The following is a 17,350-nucleotide window of genomic DNA, read 5'->3' as shown; positions in this document are numbered from 1 at the left end:
CAAGCTCACCACTGAGGCAGATTATCTAACTCTTATTAGTTTTCTCATGATTTGCTTCCCTGTTTCTCCTGATCTACCTATGTAATTTTTTGCCACTTACTAGAACAATCTACACATTTACACGTCTTCCATCTAAATATCTATATCAAGAGCCCATCAACAGTTTAATATATGAGGTCAAAATATTATCAGATAAAAAAATCAATTATTTCTAATATTAGATTTTTAATATTGTAAAATTGTAATTGATACAAAAGTCATGAATGTATACAGGGTGACAACATGTTTACTGGGTTAGTCTTGAGTGATTACAGAGGTCTCAAACCGTAGTTCTTCTAAGTTTCACATTCTTCAACACTGTATTATCTGCTCTTTACAAGTATTAAACTTGCTGCAGGAGGAGTATTTGAACCAATCAAAAATCCAAATATATTCAATTTCATGCATGAAGAGATTGAATTGATTTTTTTCCTTAAAAAAATTGTCATCAACATAATCACTTCTACTAAAACTCATTTGACTTTATACCCAATACCCCTGCAATCTGATTAATCATCAGCTGTTAAAAAATTACAATCCTTTATGATTCCTTGAAATTACATAATTTCCATGTTTTTTAAAATGGTCCTGAATATTTTCTTCTTAGATCACTCACTAACATAGAGCATGTCAGGCCACTCAACCTCCATGTGTATGCTCCCTTTCAGCATACAGAACAGGAATCACAGACATGGGTTAAGGTACTAAGGCTGTCTCCCTTTCCCATATCACTGGTGAGTGACGCAGAGGAAGTGGGGATTGGAATAGATTGTAGAGTTAGTGGAGGGACACTGAAAGGTTAGGGGAGGACCATGTGAGAGTGAACTACCTAACTGGACTTGTTTTGCTCAGAGTGGCCTTTGGTAGAACAGGGCATCTCAAGACAAGTCGGGGACTAGGACATGGTGATAAGATGGGCAGAAGACTGGGAATAAGCTAGGCAGATGAATTAGATCATTTATTTATATAAACAATAGAAAAAACACTTGGAATTTAGCTCCTGGCTGAAACTATGTCTCAGAAGCAGCCTCCGTAGGTTGTGTGTGTTTGTGTGTGTGTGTGTGTGTGTGTGTGTGTGTGTGTGTGTGTGTGCATGTGTGTGTATGTTTTCTTTATCACAGTGAGGTATATATTTTTGTGTTGGAAAAGATTAAGGAAGGAGTCATGTCTATTAAAGAGTTGAAACTAGAAAACTTTTGTCATTTAGGTGGGGTGTATGTGACAGCCAACACTTCAGAGACCTGGATTATGAAATTTTGGCTTTGTTTAACACTTCATAAATATTACAATGTAATTAAGCAATAAATTATGAATCAAAGTATCCGAAAATCATTATAGCTAATTCCCAAATTCAAACACAAAAACGGAAATGGTAGAAAGCAAGCACAGAAATTTTTGTCATATAACATTTGAAGAACAAAATATTTGGGAAAAAAGACCCCAGTGCAGGTTTTTGTGAAGTCATGGAGCTGCTACTTATCACTAGATTTTCATGAATGTCATTATTGTATGCTGTCCTTAATAAATTGCTGGGCAACTATAGTATTCAATATTTTAGACTTCATCTGAGACAAACATGTAATACCCCAGATGATTTAGCTTTTATCTTACCAAAACTTCAAGTATGTACTAACAGATAACCAGGTATATTTTTTGTAATGACAGTTTTTTTCTCCTAAACTCATTATGATTTTAAGGTGACATAACTTAACACCAAATGTCTTCAAGTGTTCTTGGAAATAAATGATACTCAAGCACATGGATGCTCTGCCTGTTTGTGGCAATGTACCAGGCTCACTTGCATTTATCCCCTTTCTTGCTAACATATGCAAAGAGAATGACTGCAACATGATATTAAATAAAGAAGTTTGTCATGGCACTGAGCCAAGTGTGAGCCTTGCTATTCTGGTTTTAAAGAAAAAAAAATCCTTTCCCTGTGAAAACTTAATTCTGAGTTGCAGAGATCTTGACTGTCCAAAATATTCCAGTAAATTCTACAGCTTATAAAATTTCTCAACATCTAAAGTGCTAATATTGATACACAAATACATAGCAAGTGAAAACGTGGCACTTGGGGAAATTAAATATAAATAATTCTTCTCCAAATAGTTTGGGCGAGAGTTATAGCACCTTTAGATACTAGCTTTTATATTGGAGATAAAATCAAGATGGCAAAGATTAATGCTGTCTACTTCAGTGGCCAACAATCCCAAAAGACACACATATAAATCTTAAGCAAATAGAAGTGCATTGCTTAATTTTTGCTTATCATACATCACACAATTGCCAGGAAGTTAACTGTTCTATCTTGCAAATCTATCACTTCTTAAACTTTTCTTGGAAAAGTTCTGTCTTCAATTATTGTACTAGACTTTTATGAACATTTGATGGTTCTCATCATTAGACCTCGAAAAGCTACATGATTAAGATGGACTGGAATTCTAAAAGAGGATTGTGATTTAAATTTTTCCAGTGCCTACTTTATGTACAAGGAGGAAACCATCCGCAGCCTATGGTTCATACAGCTACAATTGCATCACAATACAAATCATAAATCTATATAAAACTTCAAAATATCTTATTTTTATAAGTATATTGTATAGATCTTGAATGTGAGCTTTCTAAAAAGTACTGTGTCTCAACGCCAAAAGGTTTATCACACACAGTAGAAAATATTACCTCATTATCAATGGATTCTATCAAGAAAAAAAATAAATTTGAAATTTTCACTATATTTTTCCTAATAGTAAACAAGCAAATTACTATTTTTCCAAAACTATAAGCCAAATGCTGGGAGCATTGGAAGAAATATCAAGGCATCACCACTTTCAAAAGTAAGTCTTTAATGAATAATTTTTTCTGACAAATTTAAAGATCCTTCTATACTTTTGTATTTATTAAGAATCACTGTATCCAGTGCATTCATTATGTAATTAATAAATATTTTTATAGTGTAGAATTAAAGTATGAGATATGGAAATAAACAACATTCTTGCAAATCTTGGATTCTCACAAGTCACACAAACTTAAATAAGTATACATTACTATACAATATCATAATTACTAGCAATATCATAATGTATATCCACAGCAGAATCAAAAAGGAACAAATAATTAAATCAAAAGGAGGTAATGAGTAGTGGGTACAAGAGCTCCACAATGCATATGAGCACTTGAGTACATTTTAAGAGATGACAGTTACTTGCTATGCACATCTAGTAGCTGGAAAATGTACCCACACATTCTGATACCAGAAGATACCAATCAGATGTAGCTTATTGGAGGTGACTCCATTCTAAGGAATAAGAGCACCAGAAGCAATGTTACATGTCCCTTCAGGCTAACTGGGAAAGATGGTTCTCTGTTCTAGTTGGACACATATATTTTGGAATCCTTGGGAAGCTGAATAAGAAAGCTGAGTAAAATGACGTACCATGTTCAAGAGACCAGGTGAAAAGACCTCACAGGTAAGATGCCAAATGAGCGTTAGTGATCACAGATGAGAGTCATTTGTGTATTTCAAGGTAAACCACTAAATACATGGGTAAGCAAGGCTCTGTCATTGGATATTCTACATAGCTCACCCCAACCCCATCAATCCATGATATCCTGGCTAAGCTCCAAATACTCCTCAGACCAATACAAGCACTGGAACAACTGGACCAACCCCTCAGATGATGGACAATAGACAAGGGAGAATTTTAAGAACTGGAGGCTTCAAACTAATGTTCTGTTTCTGTGTAAGAACAAGCTAAAGAGAGAGTGTGAGTTAGGGACTGGCAAAAGAACAGTAGGTAGGCAGATACCGCGTCACTGAAGGTCCATGTCACTATGCCGTGGAGGGATTTATCCTCAAGCCCATGAATACAGTGCTTTGAGAGGTTTTGTTTTACCCTTTACATATGAATATATTTTAGGAATAACTTGAGGTGATCAATTTGCAAACACACACATTAAATTGATGCCATCAGTTTAACAAACTAAATACTTAATGTTGATATTTATTAGATTTTTGTTTTGTGCACTTTGGTCTCTAAAGCCTTACAAAAACTAACTGCTTAGATTAGCACTTCACTTTACTGGAATCAAAGCAACCCATCCTGGATAATGGCCTGTCCAGACATATTATCCATTAAGGGCTATTTTCTAGTGAATAGCTCAGATGGCTATTTAGAAGAATCTCGGTGCATCATTGAAATGGTTGATCTAAGCAGTCTTTGCATGGTTAACCTTTGGTGGCTATAAAGATTAATTACTAAGAGGCTTTCATATCAGGAAGTCTGAGTTGAAAGGAAGTTAACTATTTACCAAGTTCAGACAACCATATAGTACTAAGTATAGTAATGAAACCCACACCATTTTGCAATTAGCGGTTCTTTGTAGAATGCTTTCAGTTGAGCAACTAGTGAAAATGTTGCAAAGAAAGCAGGATAATGTGGTTAGTACTTGCTTACAACAGTGAGTTAAAATATTACTGAGCTTGAAAATAATGACATTCTGGTAGTCTCTATATGCAATTTAATGTTATATTGTAGCAGAAAACATAACAGAGGTAGAGAAAGTTATGCTGAAATTCACTGAGTTCATACATTTATATATTACTGTCACACAAAATTTCTAAATTAGTCCAGATTGTGAGAGAATGCCAGTCAGTTCAGTCTTCTTGAAGTTAGTTGTCAGAATTGTTTTTAGGAAAAGTAAAATTTATAGCTATATTTCTAAATTTTATATACTTGTATTATATATTTATAATATAATATATTTCATACAATACATACATACTGTGATATGTAAATATGTAAATATGTGCATATTTACCAAAACTAATATACCACTATGTGTTTTATGACTCAAATGTTAAGTGTCTTCAACAAAATGTCTTACCACCTAGTTCTAAGATGATGCCAGAGCATTGGCAAAGTCTCGCAGTGTTTGAGGCTTTATAGAGCTTCACTAACCAATAGCTTTGCGGTAGCAATTCGTAGCTGTCAACTTGATTAACTGAAACAAAAAATGTAGGACACACCTAAGAGGGATTTCACAAGTAGAAATATCTACTTCTAAGACTGATCTTTGAGGTAGGAAAGGCACACCTTTAATCCAGAACTTTCATCCAGATCTAATCTGTGCTGTGCCTTCTGCTAGAAGCCTTTATAAGGACATGGAAGAGGGGAGAATTTTTCTCTGCCTGCTTACTCTGACCTTGCTAGTAGGCCCATTCTTTTACTGGCATTAGAGCCTCCTTCTTCAGGATTCTAGCATATACTGCAGACCAGATAAGACAACCAACCTCATGAACCTCGCAACTTATGGATTCTTGAACTTTTCATTTAAGATGGCCATTTTGTGGATCAGCTGGACCACTGCTTGAAAGTCATTTTAATAAATTATATATGAGTGTGATATAATTGTATATGATATATTATATAATTATATATATGATTTATTACAATAAATTAATTTAATTCTGTAAACCATGACTAGTACACAAGCCGAGGCAATAGATGGTTGCCTTGCAAACATGAAAGACCTGAGTTTGATCCTTCAAAATTCACATTTAAAAGTGCCAGATCCCAGTCTACCCCTGTAATCCCAAGGTTAGGGAATGGATACCTAACAATCTTTGGGGCTCCCAGGCTAGCCAGCCTAGACTATCTCAGAAATTTCAGGCCAATTAGAGATTCTATGTGAAAAAAGTTGTTGATGACTTCTGAGGAATAACTAAAAATTTTCTCTTGTATCTACATACCTGTGCACACATGTATATCCACAGAAGTACACTGTCACACACTCTGAAAAGATAAACAGATGATAGATGCTCCCTGTATTTGAAAAAAAAAGATGTTTAATATCTACCAGTGGGAAATACCTTAAGGCAACAAAAATAATCTATTAACTGACCCCAAGACATAACTACATTAAAAAAGAAACAAAAACTAAAACAAAAGAAAAACCAACCAAAAAAACAAAAACTTGTTTATAAGAAGGTTTAAGGTAAAGTTATCAGACTTGTGGGGGTATGGTATTCTCCTTTAATAAAAAGCAGAAAATTGTTAAGTATTAGCATAAATACTATGTGTTGATAAAGAGATATTAGCATTTTACTACACAGGTGACATGTGTTCCAGGGAAATACCAATACACAGTGATGCTTTTTCTCACCTAGAAAATGCGGAGTATTAGAACAGGTTTAAACTGATTAGCAAGGTGAGACAGCAGGATACCCTATGTATTAGGCTTACATTAAGTGTATTCTGGTTTGCCAAGTTAGACATGCCTCAACTTCTTCATGCCTAATGGACCACTCAGACTTTAGGGATCTCAGCCAAAAGAACAATGGCATAGGAAGATTCTGGAAATATGCCTTGTAGAAGAAGAGGTGAAATTTTAAGGAGTCAGCCAGAAAGTGATACTCATGTATCAACCAGGATTTGGAAGCTTGCCATTAGAACCTATGTCAGATGAATTGCTAGAACTTTTAAGAAAGATATGACCTTTCCCTCCAACACACACCCCATTCCAGCATCTGTGTCTTTGGAACAACTGGATACCTAGTAAGGAGAGTAGAACAGAAAATTCCAGAAAAATAAAACAAAACAAGATTATTCAAGGTAACCTTTGGAAGAATTTTGTAATACCTAAAAATGCAAAATATCTTTAAGTTAAATGTAACATAAGTTTGCAAACTCCTAAGACTGTAAGGAGAGCCCATGGAGTAGTTTCCAGTGCAAATCCAAAAGAAAAATAAAATTACATTCAGACTATAGCAACTAATCAGAACATTGTTCTTAAGCAGAATATATATATATATATATATGTATAAATATATATTTGTATGTATACATACACATACATATATATACATGCACACATTATATGACATATAACACTTCAAGTAGGTATAAGCTGAGGTTCATATTTGATAACAATGGGGTAAAACTTACATCATAAGACTATAACAAAATGTAACTAAGATCTTGTGTATATAATACCTTGTATGTTACTCATAAAACCTGTTTCTTTTGTATCTCTGAGTTCGCCATATGTTTTGTGACATTCTAGAAGACATGAACCAATGACTACTGACCCATATTTGACATCTATGTAAGAACAAGGAAACACTTTTTCCCATTCTAGCTGATGAAGGAATTGAAGTTACTTACAATAGCATGGATTGGAGGCAGCTGTGTCACTGAAAAACCGTCCATGAATGGATGATAACTCAAAAACTGCATTCTTTGAATTCACTGTACAATGTACAGATAGTTCTTCTGAAGGATTTCTCCTTCAGTGGTCTTAAGTATTGTGACACTATTTCATGTGTCCTGAACAGAAAGACAAAAAACTTCCAGAGCTCCTGTCTTCTCCCACTGCTTCCTTACTGCAGGTACGGCAGGACTGTCTAGGTTCTTGTTGCTCCCAGACTTTCAGTACCTAATGTTGAATATTTTATCACACCAATAGGAAGTTTCTTTTCATTTCAAGTGTGTCTTTCAGATATTTGGTCACAACAATAAAATAGCCAACACTAAAAACATCATATTAAGAAGCTGATGATTTCTTGTTATCACTACACATGACATTTTAGTGAGGAATACAGTCAGAGAGAGATGAAGCGCTATGACCAAAGGCAATCTGATGAAGAAAAAGATATGTTTCTCTTATACTTTGCATCACTACTCATCACTGAAACAAGTCAGGACAGACACCAGAAAGCAAGAGCTGATACAGAGGCCAAGGAGGGGTGCTGCTTACTTGCTTTCTGCTCATGACTAGCTCAGACAGCTTTTTTATAGAACCCAGGACCATCAGCCCAGGGAGGTACCAACCAGGATGGGGTAGAACCTCTCCCCATCAAGCACTAATTAAGAAAGTGCTCTATAGGTTTACAGTCAGCCCAATCTTGTAGAAGCATCTTCTCACTTTGGGTTCCTTCCTCTCAAATGACTTCAGCATGTGTCAGGTTGACATACAACTAGCCAGCATATTATCAAACAAAAATTATAAATATATTTTATCAAATTATAGTAAATTTCTCTTCGGAGTTCCTACATGTTGGTCAACTTAGGTCTGGTGATAACAATATAAATGTCATATATTGTTATTTGCTTTTTCTCCAGACAGACATATTCTTATTTTAGGGGCCAGCTGAGTATAGAGGGGACGTAATATGATTAAGTCCATGCTGATATATAAATATTTAGATGCCATTTAACATTTTCATACATGTTTAGGAATTTGTTTTGGGGGCTCAAATATTCTAAGGATAAAATCCATGTCAGATTATAAAATGAAATATCATCCAAAGATCAGTCTCCAGTGTCTGCATGGACTGCTTCTGGTGGAGTAGATATAATTCGCAGATTGACTTCATTACAAAATCTCACTGAAAATAAACCTCTTGTGTGAAATGAATTTTTATTCAATTTACAATACTTCTTTATATCTCTAAGTTAATAAAACAACTATGACAAAGAAAATTTTGAGAAGAATAAGCCCACTGGAAAGATTATATAGTTTTTCACATAGGAAGAAACTAGGGGTTACCTAGACCAAAGCCCAAGGAGTCTTCCCAGCTAGGACCTCTGCTGTAAGGACATAGCAGTGTTTAAAGAGCAAATGCATTCCAGTTCTTTCCCAAGACTATCGTTGTTTCCAAAACAATAATTTGACTGTTTATTTGTGTGTGATGAATGATTTTTCTGTGCAGCTCAACTCTAAATTCAGAGAACTAAGAGTGAATTGTTTCTGAGGGCAAAACCACTGAACAAACTCCAGGAAGTGAGATGGTAAGGAGAACGTGAAACACTTGTCAGCTGCTCTTGAAATCTTACAGCAGCGTCTGAAAATTATGGTCTTGTTTAATAAATGATGCTTACTTAGTTTGGACAAAGCACTATTATAGTCATTTTCAAACACAAAAACTTTCTTAAATTTCTCTAATCTTGTCACATTTTTTAGAGGCTGCCAGCTACGATGGCTTGCCAGACAGTAATCTGAATTCTAAAACCAGGCTGTAAGTAAACATTTGCCTTGGCTTCAGACAATTTGTTTTATCAATGAGCATCTCTTTTCCCTTTATGTTTGAAATGTGAAAGTTAATACAGTACTTTATGTGGACCCACTCCAGCAGCCCTTGTAAGTCCCCGTAGGAGAACTCCATTTTGTTGCATGATAGAGCCTCCAGTACACACATGCACACACAGCTCCCTGGGTGTGTTCAGCATATCCTTTCAGCATCTCAGTTCAAACATTCTTGTAAATGTGTGAGAACATATTGGAGCATCATGCTTAGATGTCTTATCTGCCTATTCCTCTCACCTTGAATCTTTGATACTGCAACAATAAAACTTATAAGTGATTCAGAAGTCCTAATGTTTATAATGGCATCAAAATTCCCATAAAGTTTGACTCCCTGATCAGTTCTTTCTTGCATGCTTTTAGTATTGTGTGCCCGAATGCTGTTGGGCAGGCAATAAGAGTCTGTGTCTTCTTTGGGAGAGGGACCATCTCTGAGCTCTAGCACATTGACTCTTTGATCTTAATTTCAGTAATTCCATTATCTTCTTCATCCTCTAAATTTACTGCCTTAGGTTAATTTTCTTCTTTAATAGGTAGCGCCTATAAATCAACTTTGTAATCAAATATATTGAGTGTGCTTTCATAATCTGCCTGAAATTATCTGCCTAAAGTGTCCACCTTTTCTTCTTAAAACAGTTCAACTTTCCTTTGTCTGATCCATTTAGATTCCAGGCTCATCAGCACATTAGTGGGAGCTGCAATTCTGGTAATGGATGATTTCACTCAGCATAGCCTGTTGAGAAGACTAGGAACGGCAAACTCCATGTTCTCAGGCCAAGCAAGCAGAAGCCATCAAAGAAATAGATCAGAAACATTTAAAAGAAAAAAGAAAGAAAGAAAAAAAGCAAGAAAGAAGGAAAGAAAGAAAGCAAGCAAGCTTAGTAAGAACCTAAAAAGTAGTCTTAGCCAAAAGAGGTATGTGAGTATGTGTGTGGGTGTGGGTAGAGGCGATAGAAAATGCTTATGTAGGAAGTGGTGCAGTAAGTGCAGAAGTCAAAAGTGTGAAAATACTGAACAATGACTGCAAAACAGTTACAAAGACAGTTAGCAAGGTGTTGAGACTTAAAATGTTAAGTTCCTACTTTGAATCCACTAAGAAATGCATAGATGTTTATAAGGCATTAGAAAAAGAGGAAAGCTTCCAGTCTGCGCCTCTACTGAAGACAGATTGATGTGCTGCACTCCTTCCACACCCTGCAGCCTATCTGTCTTCTAAAATGTCTGATGTAACAAGGCATACAGGTGAGACACCCATCCCAAGGGCCATACAAGCTAGGACCCACAGAGAACCCAGCATACATGGGATCTATCCTTCTCTGTCTGAGCCACATAATCCATTCACTCTGCACTTACATCTGTGACTAGGGCAGAGCCTTCCCTGAGATCACAAAGCCTGACTGTCTTCCAAGGGGTTTGCTCTAACCAGGAACACAAGAGGTCTGCCCTAACCAGGAACACAGGAAGACTTAGCTAACCAGGGACAGAGAAGGCCTGCTTTAAAAAGGGATACAGGAACTCCCCCAACACCAACCAGAGAAAGCACTGCCTGCCTCCCAGAAGGACTGTTCTAACCCAGGTCACAAAGTTCTACCTGCCTCCAAGGTGGCCAGCTGAAGTCAGAGACAACTAGGCCAGTTAACACTAGAGATAGCCAGATAATGAGAGGAAAGCACAAGAACATAAGCTACAGAAGCCAATGGAATCTGACACAATCACAACCCACTTTTCCCGTTATCGCAAGCCCTGGATACCCTAACACAACTGAAAAGCAAGATTCTGACCCAAAATCTTACCTCATAAAGATGATAGAGGCCTTTCAGAAGGATATAAATAACTCTCTTAGAGAAATACAGTAAAACATAGGCAAACGGATAGAAGGCCTTAAAGAGGAAAAAAATAAGTCCCTTAAAGAAATACAGGAAAATATAACCAAGCAAGTGAATGAATTGAACAAAATGATGCAAGGTCTAAACAGGCAAAGAGAAACAATAAACAAATCAAAACTGGAGGCAATCCTGGAAATGAGCAAACTTAAAAAAAGAATCAGGAGCTACATGTAAGCATCATGAACAGAACACAAAAGATCAAAGATAGAATATCAGGTATAGAAGATATTGACACCTCAGCCAAAGAAAATGTAAGAACAAATGTAAACAAATGTAAGAAGCTCCTAACCCAAAACATCCAGGAAATTCATGAAACAATGAAAAGACCAAAGTTAAGAATAACAGAAATAGGGGTTGGGGATTTAGCTCAGCGGTAGAGCGCTTGCCTAGCGAGCACAAGGCCCTGGGTTTGGTCCCCAGCTCCGAAAAAAAAAGAAAAAAAAAGAATAACAGAAATAGAAGAAAATGAAGATTAACAATATAAAGGGCCAGAAAACATTTTCAACAAAATCATAGAGGAAATCTTCACTAACCCAAAGAAGCCCACAGAACAACAAATAGATTGGACCAGAACAGAAAATCCTCCAGTCATATAATAATTAAAACACAATGTACAGAACAAAGAAAAATATTAAAAGCCATAAAGAAAAAAGGCCAAGTGACATATAAAGGTAGACCATCAGAATTATGCAGGATATTTCAAGAGAGACACTAAAAGCCAGAAGATCTTAGACAGGTGTCATGCAGACCCTAAGAGAACATAAATGCCACCCCAGGCTACAATAACCAGCAAAACTCTGAATCACCATAAATGGTGAACCCAAGATATTTGATGGCAATACCATATTTAAACAATATTTTCTAGTCCTACAAAGGATAACAGAAGGAAAATTCTACCAAAAGGAGAGATGGCTACACCCAAGAAAACACAAGAAATTAATCATCTTACAACAAATCCAAAAGAAGGGAACCACACACATATAATACCACCTTCAACCACAAAAATAACAGGAACTAATAAGCATTAGTCTTTAATGTCTTTCAACATCAATGGATTTAATTTTCCAATAAAAAGACATAGTCTAACAGACTTGGTATGTGAACAGGAAACAGCATTTTGCTGGATACAAGAAACACACCCCCTTGGAAAAGACAGATACTACCTCAAAGAAAAGGGCTAGAAAAATTTTGTCCACACAAATGGTTCAAAGAGACAAGCTGTAATTGCCATTCTAATATTCAGTAAGATAGACTTACAAACAAAAGTTGCCAAAAGAGATGGGGAGGGTCATTTCATATTTTCATCAAAGGAAAATTCCACCACGAAGAAGTCTCAATTCTGAACATTTGTGCCCCAAATGGAGGGTATCAAAATTCTTAAAAGAAACTTTACTAAAGCTCACATTGAACGTCACACAATAATAGTAGGAGACTTCAACACCCCAATCTCATGACTGAATATGTCATTGAAACAGAAACTAAACAGCGAGACTGAGACTAATATAAGTGATGAACCAAATGGACTTAACAGATATCTGTACAACATTTTACCCCAAAGCAAAAGAATATACCTGCTTCTCAGTACTTCATTTGGAACTTCTCCAAAAATAACCAAATAATGGAGAACAAAACAAGTCTCAAGAGATAAAAGAAGATTGAAACAATTCCATTCATTCTATCTGATCACGACAAACTAATGATGGACTTCAATAAAAACAAAAATAACAGAAAATCCACATACTCACGGAAATTGTGTGACTCTCAGTTAAGGAAGAAATAAATAAATTAAAGACTGTTTAGAATTTAATGAAAATGAAAGAACAACATTCCCAAACTTCTGAGTCAAATGAAAGCTGTCTTAAGAGGAAAATTAATAGCACTCAGTGCCATCATAAAGAAATTTGAATGATCCTATAGTAGCAACTTAACAGCATGCCTGAATACTCTAGAACCAAAGTAAGTACACACACGAGGAGTGGAGGGCAGGAAATAGTCAAACACAGGGATAAAATCAATCAAATATGAACAATGAATCAACAAAATCAAGAGCTGATTCTTTGAGAAAAGCATGATAGAAACACCCTTAGCCAAACAACTACAGGGCACAAAAATAGTATCCAAATTAACAAAATCAGGAATGAAAAGGGACTGAATCTTGGGTAATTCCAGCTTTGGGGCTAATATCCATTTATCACTGAGTGCATACTATGTGGGGTTTGTGTGTGTGTGTGTGTGTGTGTGTGTGTGTGTGTGTGTGTGTGAGAGAGAGAGAGAGAGAGAGAGAGAGAGAGAGAGAGGGATTGGGTTACCTCACTCAGGATGATATTTTCTAGTTCTATCCATTTACCTATGAATTTCGTGATGTCCTTGTTTTTGATAGCTGAGTAGTACTCCATTGTGTAGATGTACCACACTTTCTGTATCCATTCCTCTGTTGGAGGGCATCTGGGTTCTTTCCAGCTTCTGACTATTATAAATAAGGCTGCTATGAACATAGAGGAGCATGTGTCTTTGTAGTATGTTGGAGCATCAATTGGGTATAAGCCCAGAAGTGGTATAGCAGGGTCCTCAGGTAGTGCAATTTCCAATTTTTGAGAAACATCCAGGCTAATTTCCAGAGTGATTGTACAAGTTTGCAATCCCACCAAAAACGGAGGAGTTTTCCGCTTTCTCCACATCCTCACCAGCATCTGCTGTCACCTGAGTGTTTGATCTTAGCCATTGTGACTGGTGAGGGGTGAAAGTTCAGGGTTGTTTTGATTTGTACTTCCCTGATGGGTAAGGATGTTGAACATTTCTTTAGGTTCTTCTTCACCATTTGATATTCCTTGGCTGAGAATGCTTTGTTTAGCTCTGTATCCCATTTTAGTAGGGTTATTTGGTTCTGTGGAATCTAATTTATTGAATTCTTTGTATATAATGGATATTAGCCCTCTATCAGATATAGGATTGGTAAAGATCTTTTCACAATTTGTTGCTTGCTGTTTTGTCCTAATGACAGTGTTCTTTGCCTTACAGAAGCTTTGCAGTTTTATGAGATCCCATTTATCGATTCTTGATCTTAGAGCATAAACCATTGGTGTATTGTTCAGGAAAATTTCCCAGGTATCATGTGTTCAATGCTCTTCCCCAATATTCTTCTATTAGTTTGAATATATCTGGTTTAATGCGAAGGTCCTTGATCCACTTGAACTTAAGCTTTGTACAAGGCTATAAGAATGGGTCAATTTTCATTCTTCTACATGCTGACATCCAGTTGAACCAGCACCATATGTTGAAAATGGTATCTTTTTTCAACTTGATTGTTTTAGCTTCTTTGTCAAAGATCAAGGGACCATAGGTATATACAATCCACAGACCACATGAAGGTCAAGAAGAAGGATGACCAGAGTGTGGATGCTTCAGTCCTTAAAAGGGGGAACAAAAGTATTCATAGGAAGGGCTATGAAGACAAAGTTTGGAGAGAGACTGATGGAAGGGCCATTAAGAGCCTGCCCCACCCCAGCATACACACACACACACACACACACACACACACACACATATATATATACATATACATATACATATACATATATATGTATACAGCTACCAAAACTAGACAATATTGATGAAGCCAAGAAGTTCATGCTGACAGGAGCCTGACGTAGCTGTCTTCTGAGAGCTCAGCCAGAGCATGACAAATACAGAGTTGGGTGTGAGCAGCAAACCATGGAACTGAGAATGGGGTCCCTATTGGAGGAATTAGAGAAAGGATTGAAAGAGCTGAAGTGGGTCCTTCCACCCAGTGCTCTCAGGACTAAACCACTAAAGACTACACATGGACAGACCCATGGCGCCAGCTGCATAGGTAGCAGAGGATAGCCTTGTTGGACAACAATGGAAGAAGAAGCCCTTGGTCCTGCCAAGGTTGGACCCCCAGTGTAGGGGAATGTCAGGATGGGGAGGTGGAAAAAAGGGGTGGTTGGGGAGGGGGAACACCCTTATAGAAAAACGGGAGGAGAATGGGTTAGGGGGCTCACTGGATGGAAAGTCAGGAAAGGGAATAACATTTGAAATGTAAATAAAAAATATTCAATAAAAAAGAAAAAAATTAAAAAATCACCAAACACTAAATTTTAAAAAATATCAATAAAGAAAAGAAAAGAAATGAAAAGGGAGACATAGCATCAGAACCTGAGGAAATTTAAAAATTTATCATACCTTACTATAATAGCCTATACTCAAATAAGCTAGAAAACTGGATGAAATGGATGGTTTCCTAGACAATACAATGTACCAAAGTTATATCAAGATAGGTAAATTAACTAAATAGTCCCATAACTCCCAAGGAAAGAGAAGCAGTCATTAAAAATCTCCCAAAGAATAAAAGCACAGGATCAGATGGATTTAGTGCAGAATTCTATCAGACCTTCAAAGAAGAGGTAATACCAATACTCCTCAAACTATTTCAGAAAATTAGAAACAGAAGGAACACTACCTAATTCATTCTATAAAGTCACAGTTAGCTCTGATACATAAACCACACAAAAACCCAATAAAAAGAACTACAGACAGGTCTTCCTGGTTGCTGCCGCTGCAGAGAGCCCCTGGGCAGCACCCCACGAGCGAACCTGAGCCTCGGGACCACAGGTAAGACCAAATTTTCTGCTGCAAGAAAGCTGCCTGGTGAGCTTGGGACACACGGAAGCAGAATTTCTCTAGGACCGGGCACGTTCTGTGTTTACCGGAAGTCCCACACCCGCGGATCCCGGCCCGCAGCAGCTCTCTGCTCCCAGACCCGGTGAGAGAGAGACCCAACCGCCTGGTCAGGTGGGCACTCCTGAGGCTGCAGAGCGGAAGAGACCACCAACACTGCTCACCCCTGCCCATATCCCTGGCCCAAGAGGAAACTGTATAAGGCCTCTGGGCTCCCGTGGGGGAGCGGCAGGACCCCTGCCAGAGACACCGCCGGACCCTGAAGGAAACAGACCAGATAAACAGTTCTCTGCACCCAAATCCCGTGGGAGGGAGAGCTAAACCTTCAGAGAGGCAGACAAGCCTAGGAAACCAGAAGAGACTGCTCCCTGCACACACATCTCGGACGCCAGAGGAAAAAGCCAAAGACCATCTGGAACCCTGGTGCACTGAAGCTCCCGGAAGGGGCGGCACAGGTCTTCCTGGTTGCTGCCGCTGCAGAGAGCCCCTGGGCAGCACCCCACGAGCAAACCTGAGCCTCGGGACCACAGGTAAGACCAAATTTTCTGCTGCAAGAAAGCTGCCTGGTGAACTCAAGCCACAGGCCCACAGGAACAGCTGAAGACCTGTAGAGAGGAAAAACTACACGCCCGAAAGCAGAACACTCTGTCCCCATAACTGACTGAAAGAGAGGAAAACAGGTCTACAGCACTCCTGAAACACAGGCTTATAGGACAGTCTAGCCACTGTCAGAAATAGCAGAACAAAGTAACACTAGAGATAATCTGATGGCAAGAGGCAAGCGCAGGAACCCAAGCAACAGAAACCAAGACTACATGGCATCATCGGAGCCCAATTCTCCCACCAAAGCAAACACGGAATATCCAAACACACCAGAAAAGCAAGATCTAGTTTCAAAATCATATTTGATCATGATGCTGGAGGACTTCAAGAAAGACATGAACACACTTAGGGAAACACAGGAAAACATTAATAAACAAGTAGAAGCCTACAGAGAGGAATCGCAAAAATCCCTGAAAGAATTCCAGGAAAACACAATCAAACAGTTGAACGAATTAAAAATGGAAATAGAAGCAATCAAGAAAGAACACATGGAAACAACCCTGGATATAGAAAACCAAAAGAAGAGACAAGGAGCTGTAGATACAAGCTTCACCAACAGAATACAAGAGATGGAAGAGAGAATCTCAGGAGCAGAAGATTCCATAGAAATCATTGACTCAACTGTCAAAGATAATGTAAAGCAGAAAAAGCTACTGGTCCAAAACATACAGGAAATCCAGGACTCAATGAGAAGATCAAACCTAAGGATAATAGGTATAGAAGAGAGTGAAGACTCCCAGCTCAAAGGACCAGTAAATATCTTCAACAAAATCATAGAAGAAAACTTCCCTAACCTAAAAAAAGAGATACCCATAGACATACAAGAAGCCTACAGAACTCCAAATAGATTGGACCAGAAAAGAAACACCTCCCGTCACATAATTGTCAAAACACCAAACGCACAAAATAAAGAAAGAATATTAAAAGCAGTAGGGAAAAAGGTCAAGTAACATATAAAGGGAGACCTATCAGAATCACACCAGACTTCTCGCCAGAAACTATGAAGGCCAGAAGATCCTGGACTGATGTCATACAGACCCTAA

General features: G+C 37.7%; 1 protein-coding gene across 1 annotated transcript in view; it reads right to left on the bottom strand.

Moving 5' to 3' along the window:
* Positions 1–17,350, bottom strand: part of LOC134485889 (uncharacterized) — a 227,338-nt gene that overhangs the window by 7,756 nt on the left and 202,232 nt on the right. The window contains exon 3 of the mRNA XM_087636826.1: positions 5,789–5,861. Coding sequence (XP_087492952.1) covers positions 5,789–5,861 — 73 coding nt within the window. The remainder of the gene's footprint in view (positions 1–5,788; positions 5,862–17,350) is intronic.

This window comes from Rattus norvegicus, chromosome 2, assembly GCF_021556685.1.
Source record: "Rattus norvegicus strain SHRSP/BbbUtx chromosome 2, alternate assembly SHRSP_T2T, whole genome shotgun sequence".
NCBI lineage: Eukaryota > Metazoa > Chordata > Mammalia > Rodentia > Muridae > Rattus > Rattus norvegicus.
The sequence above is the reverse complement of the archived record's forward strand: the minus strand, read 5'-3'. Positions and strand labels throughout refer to the sequence as shown.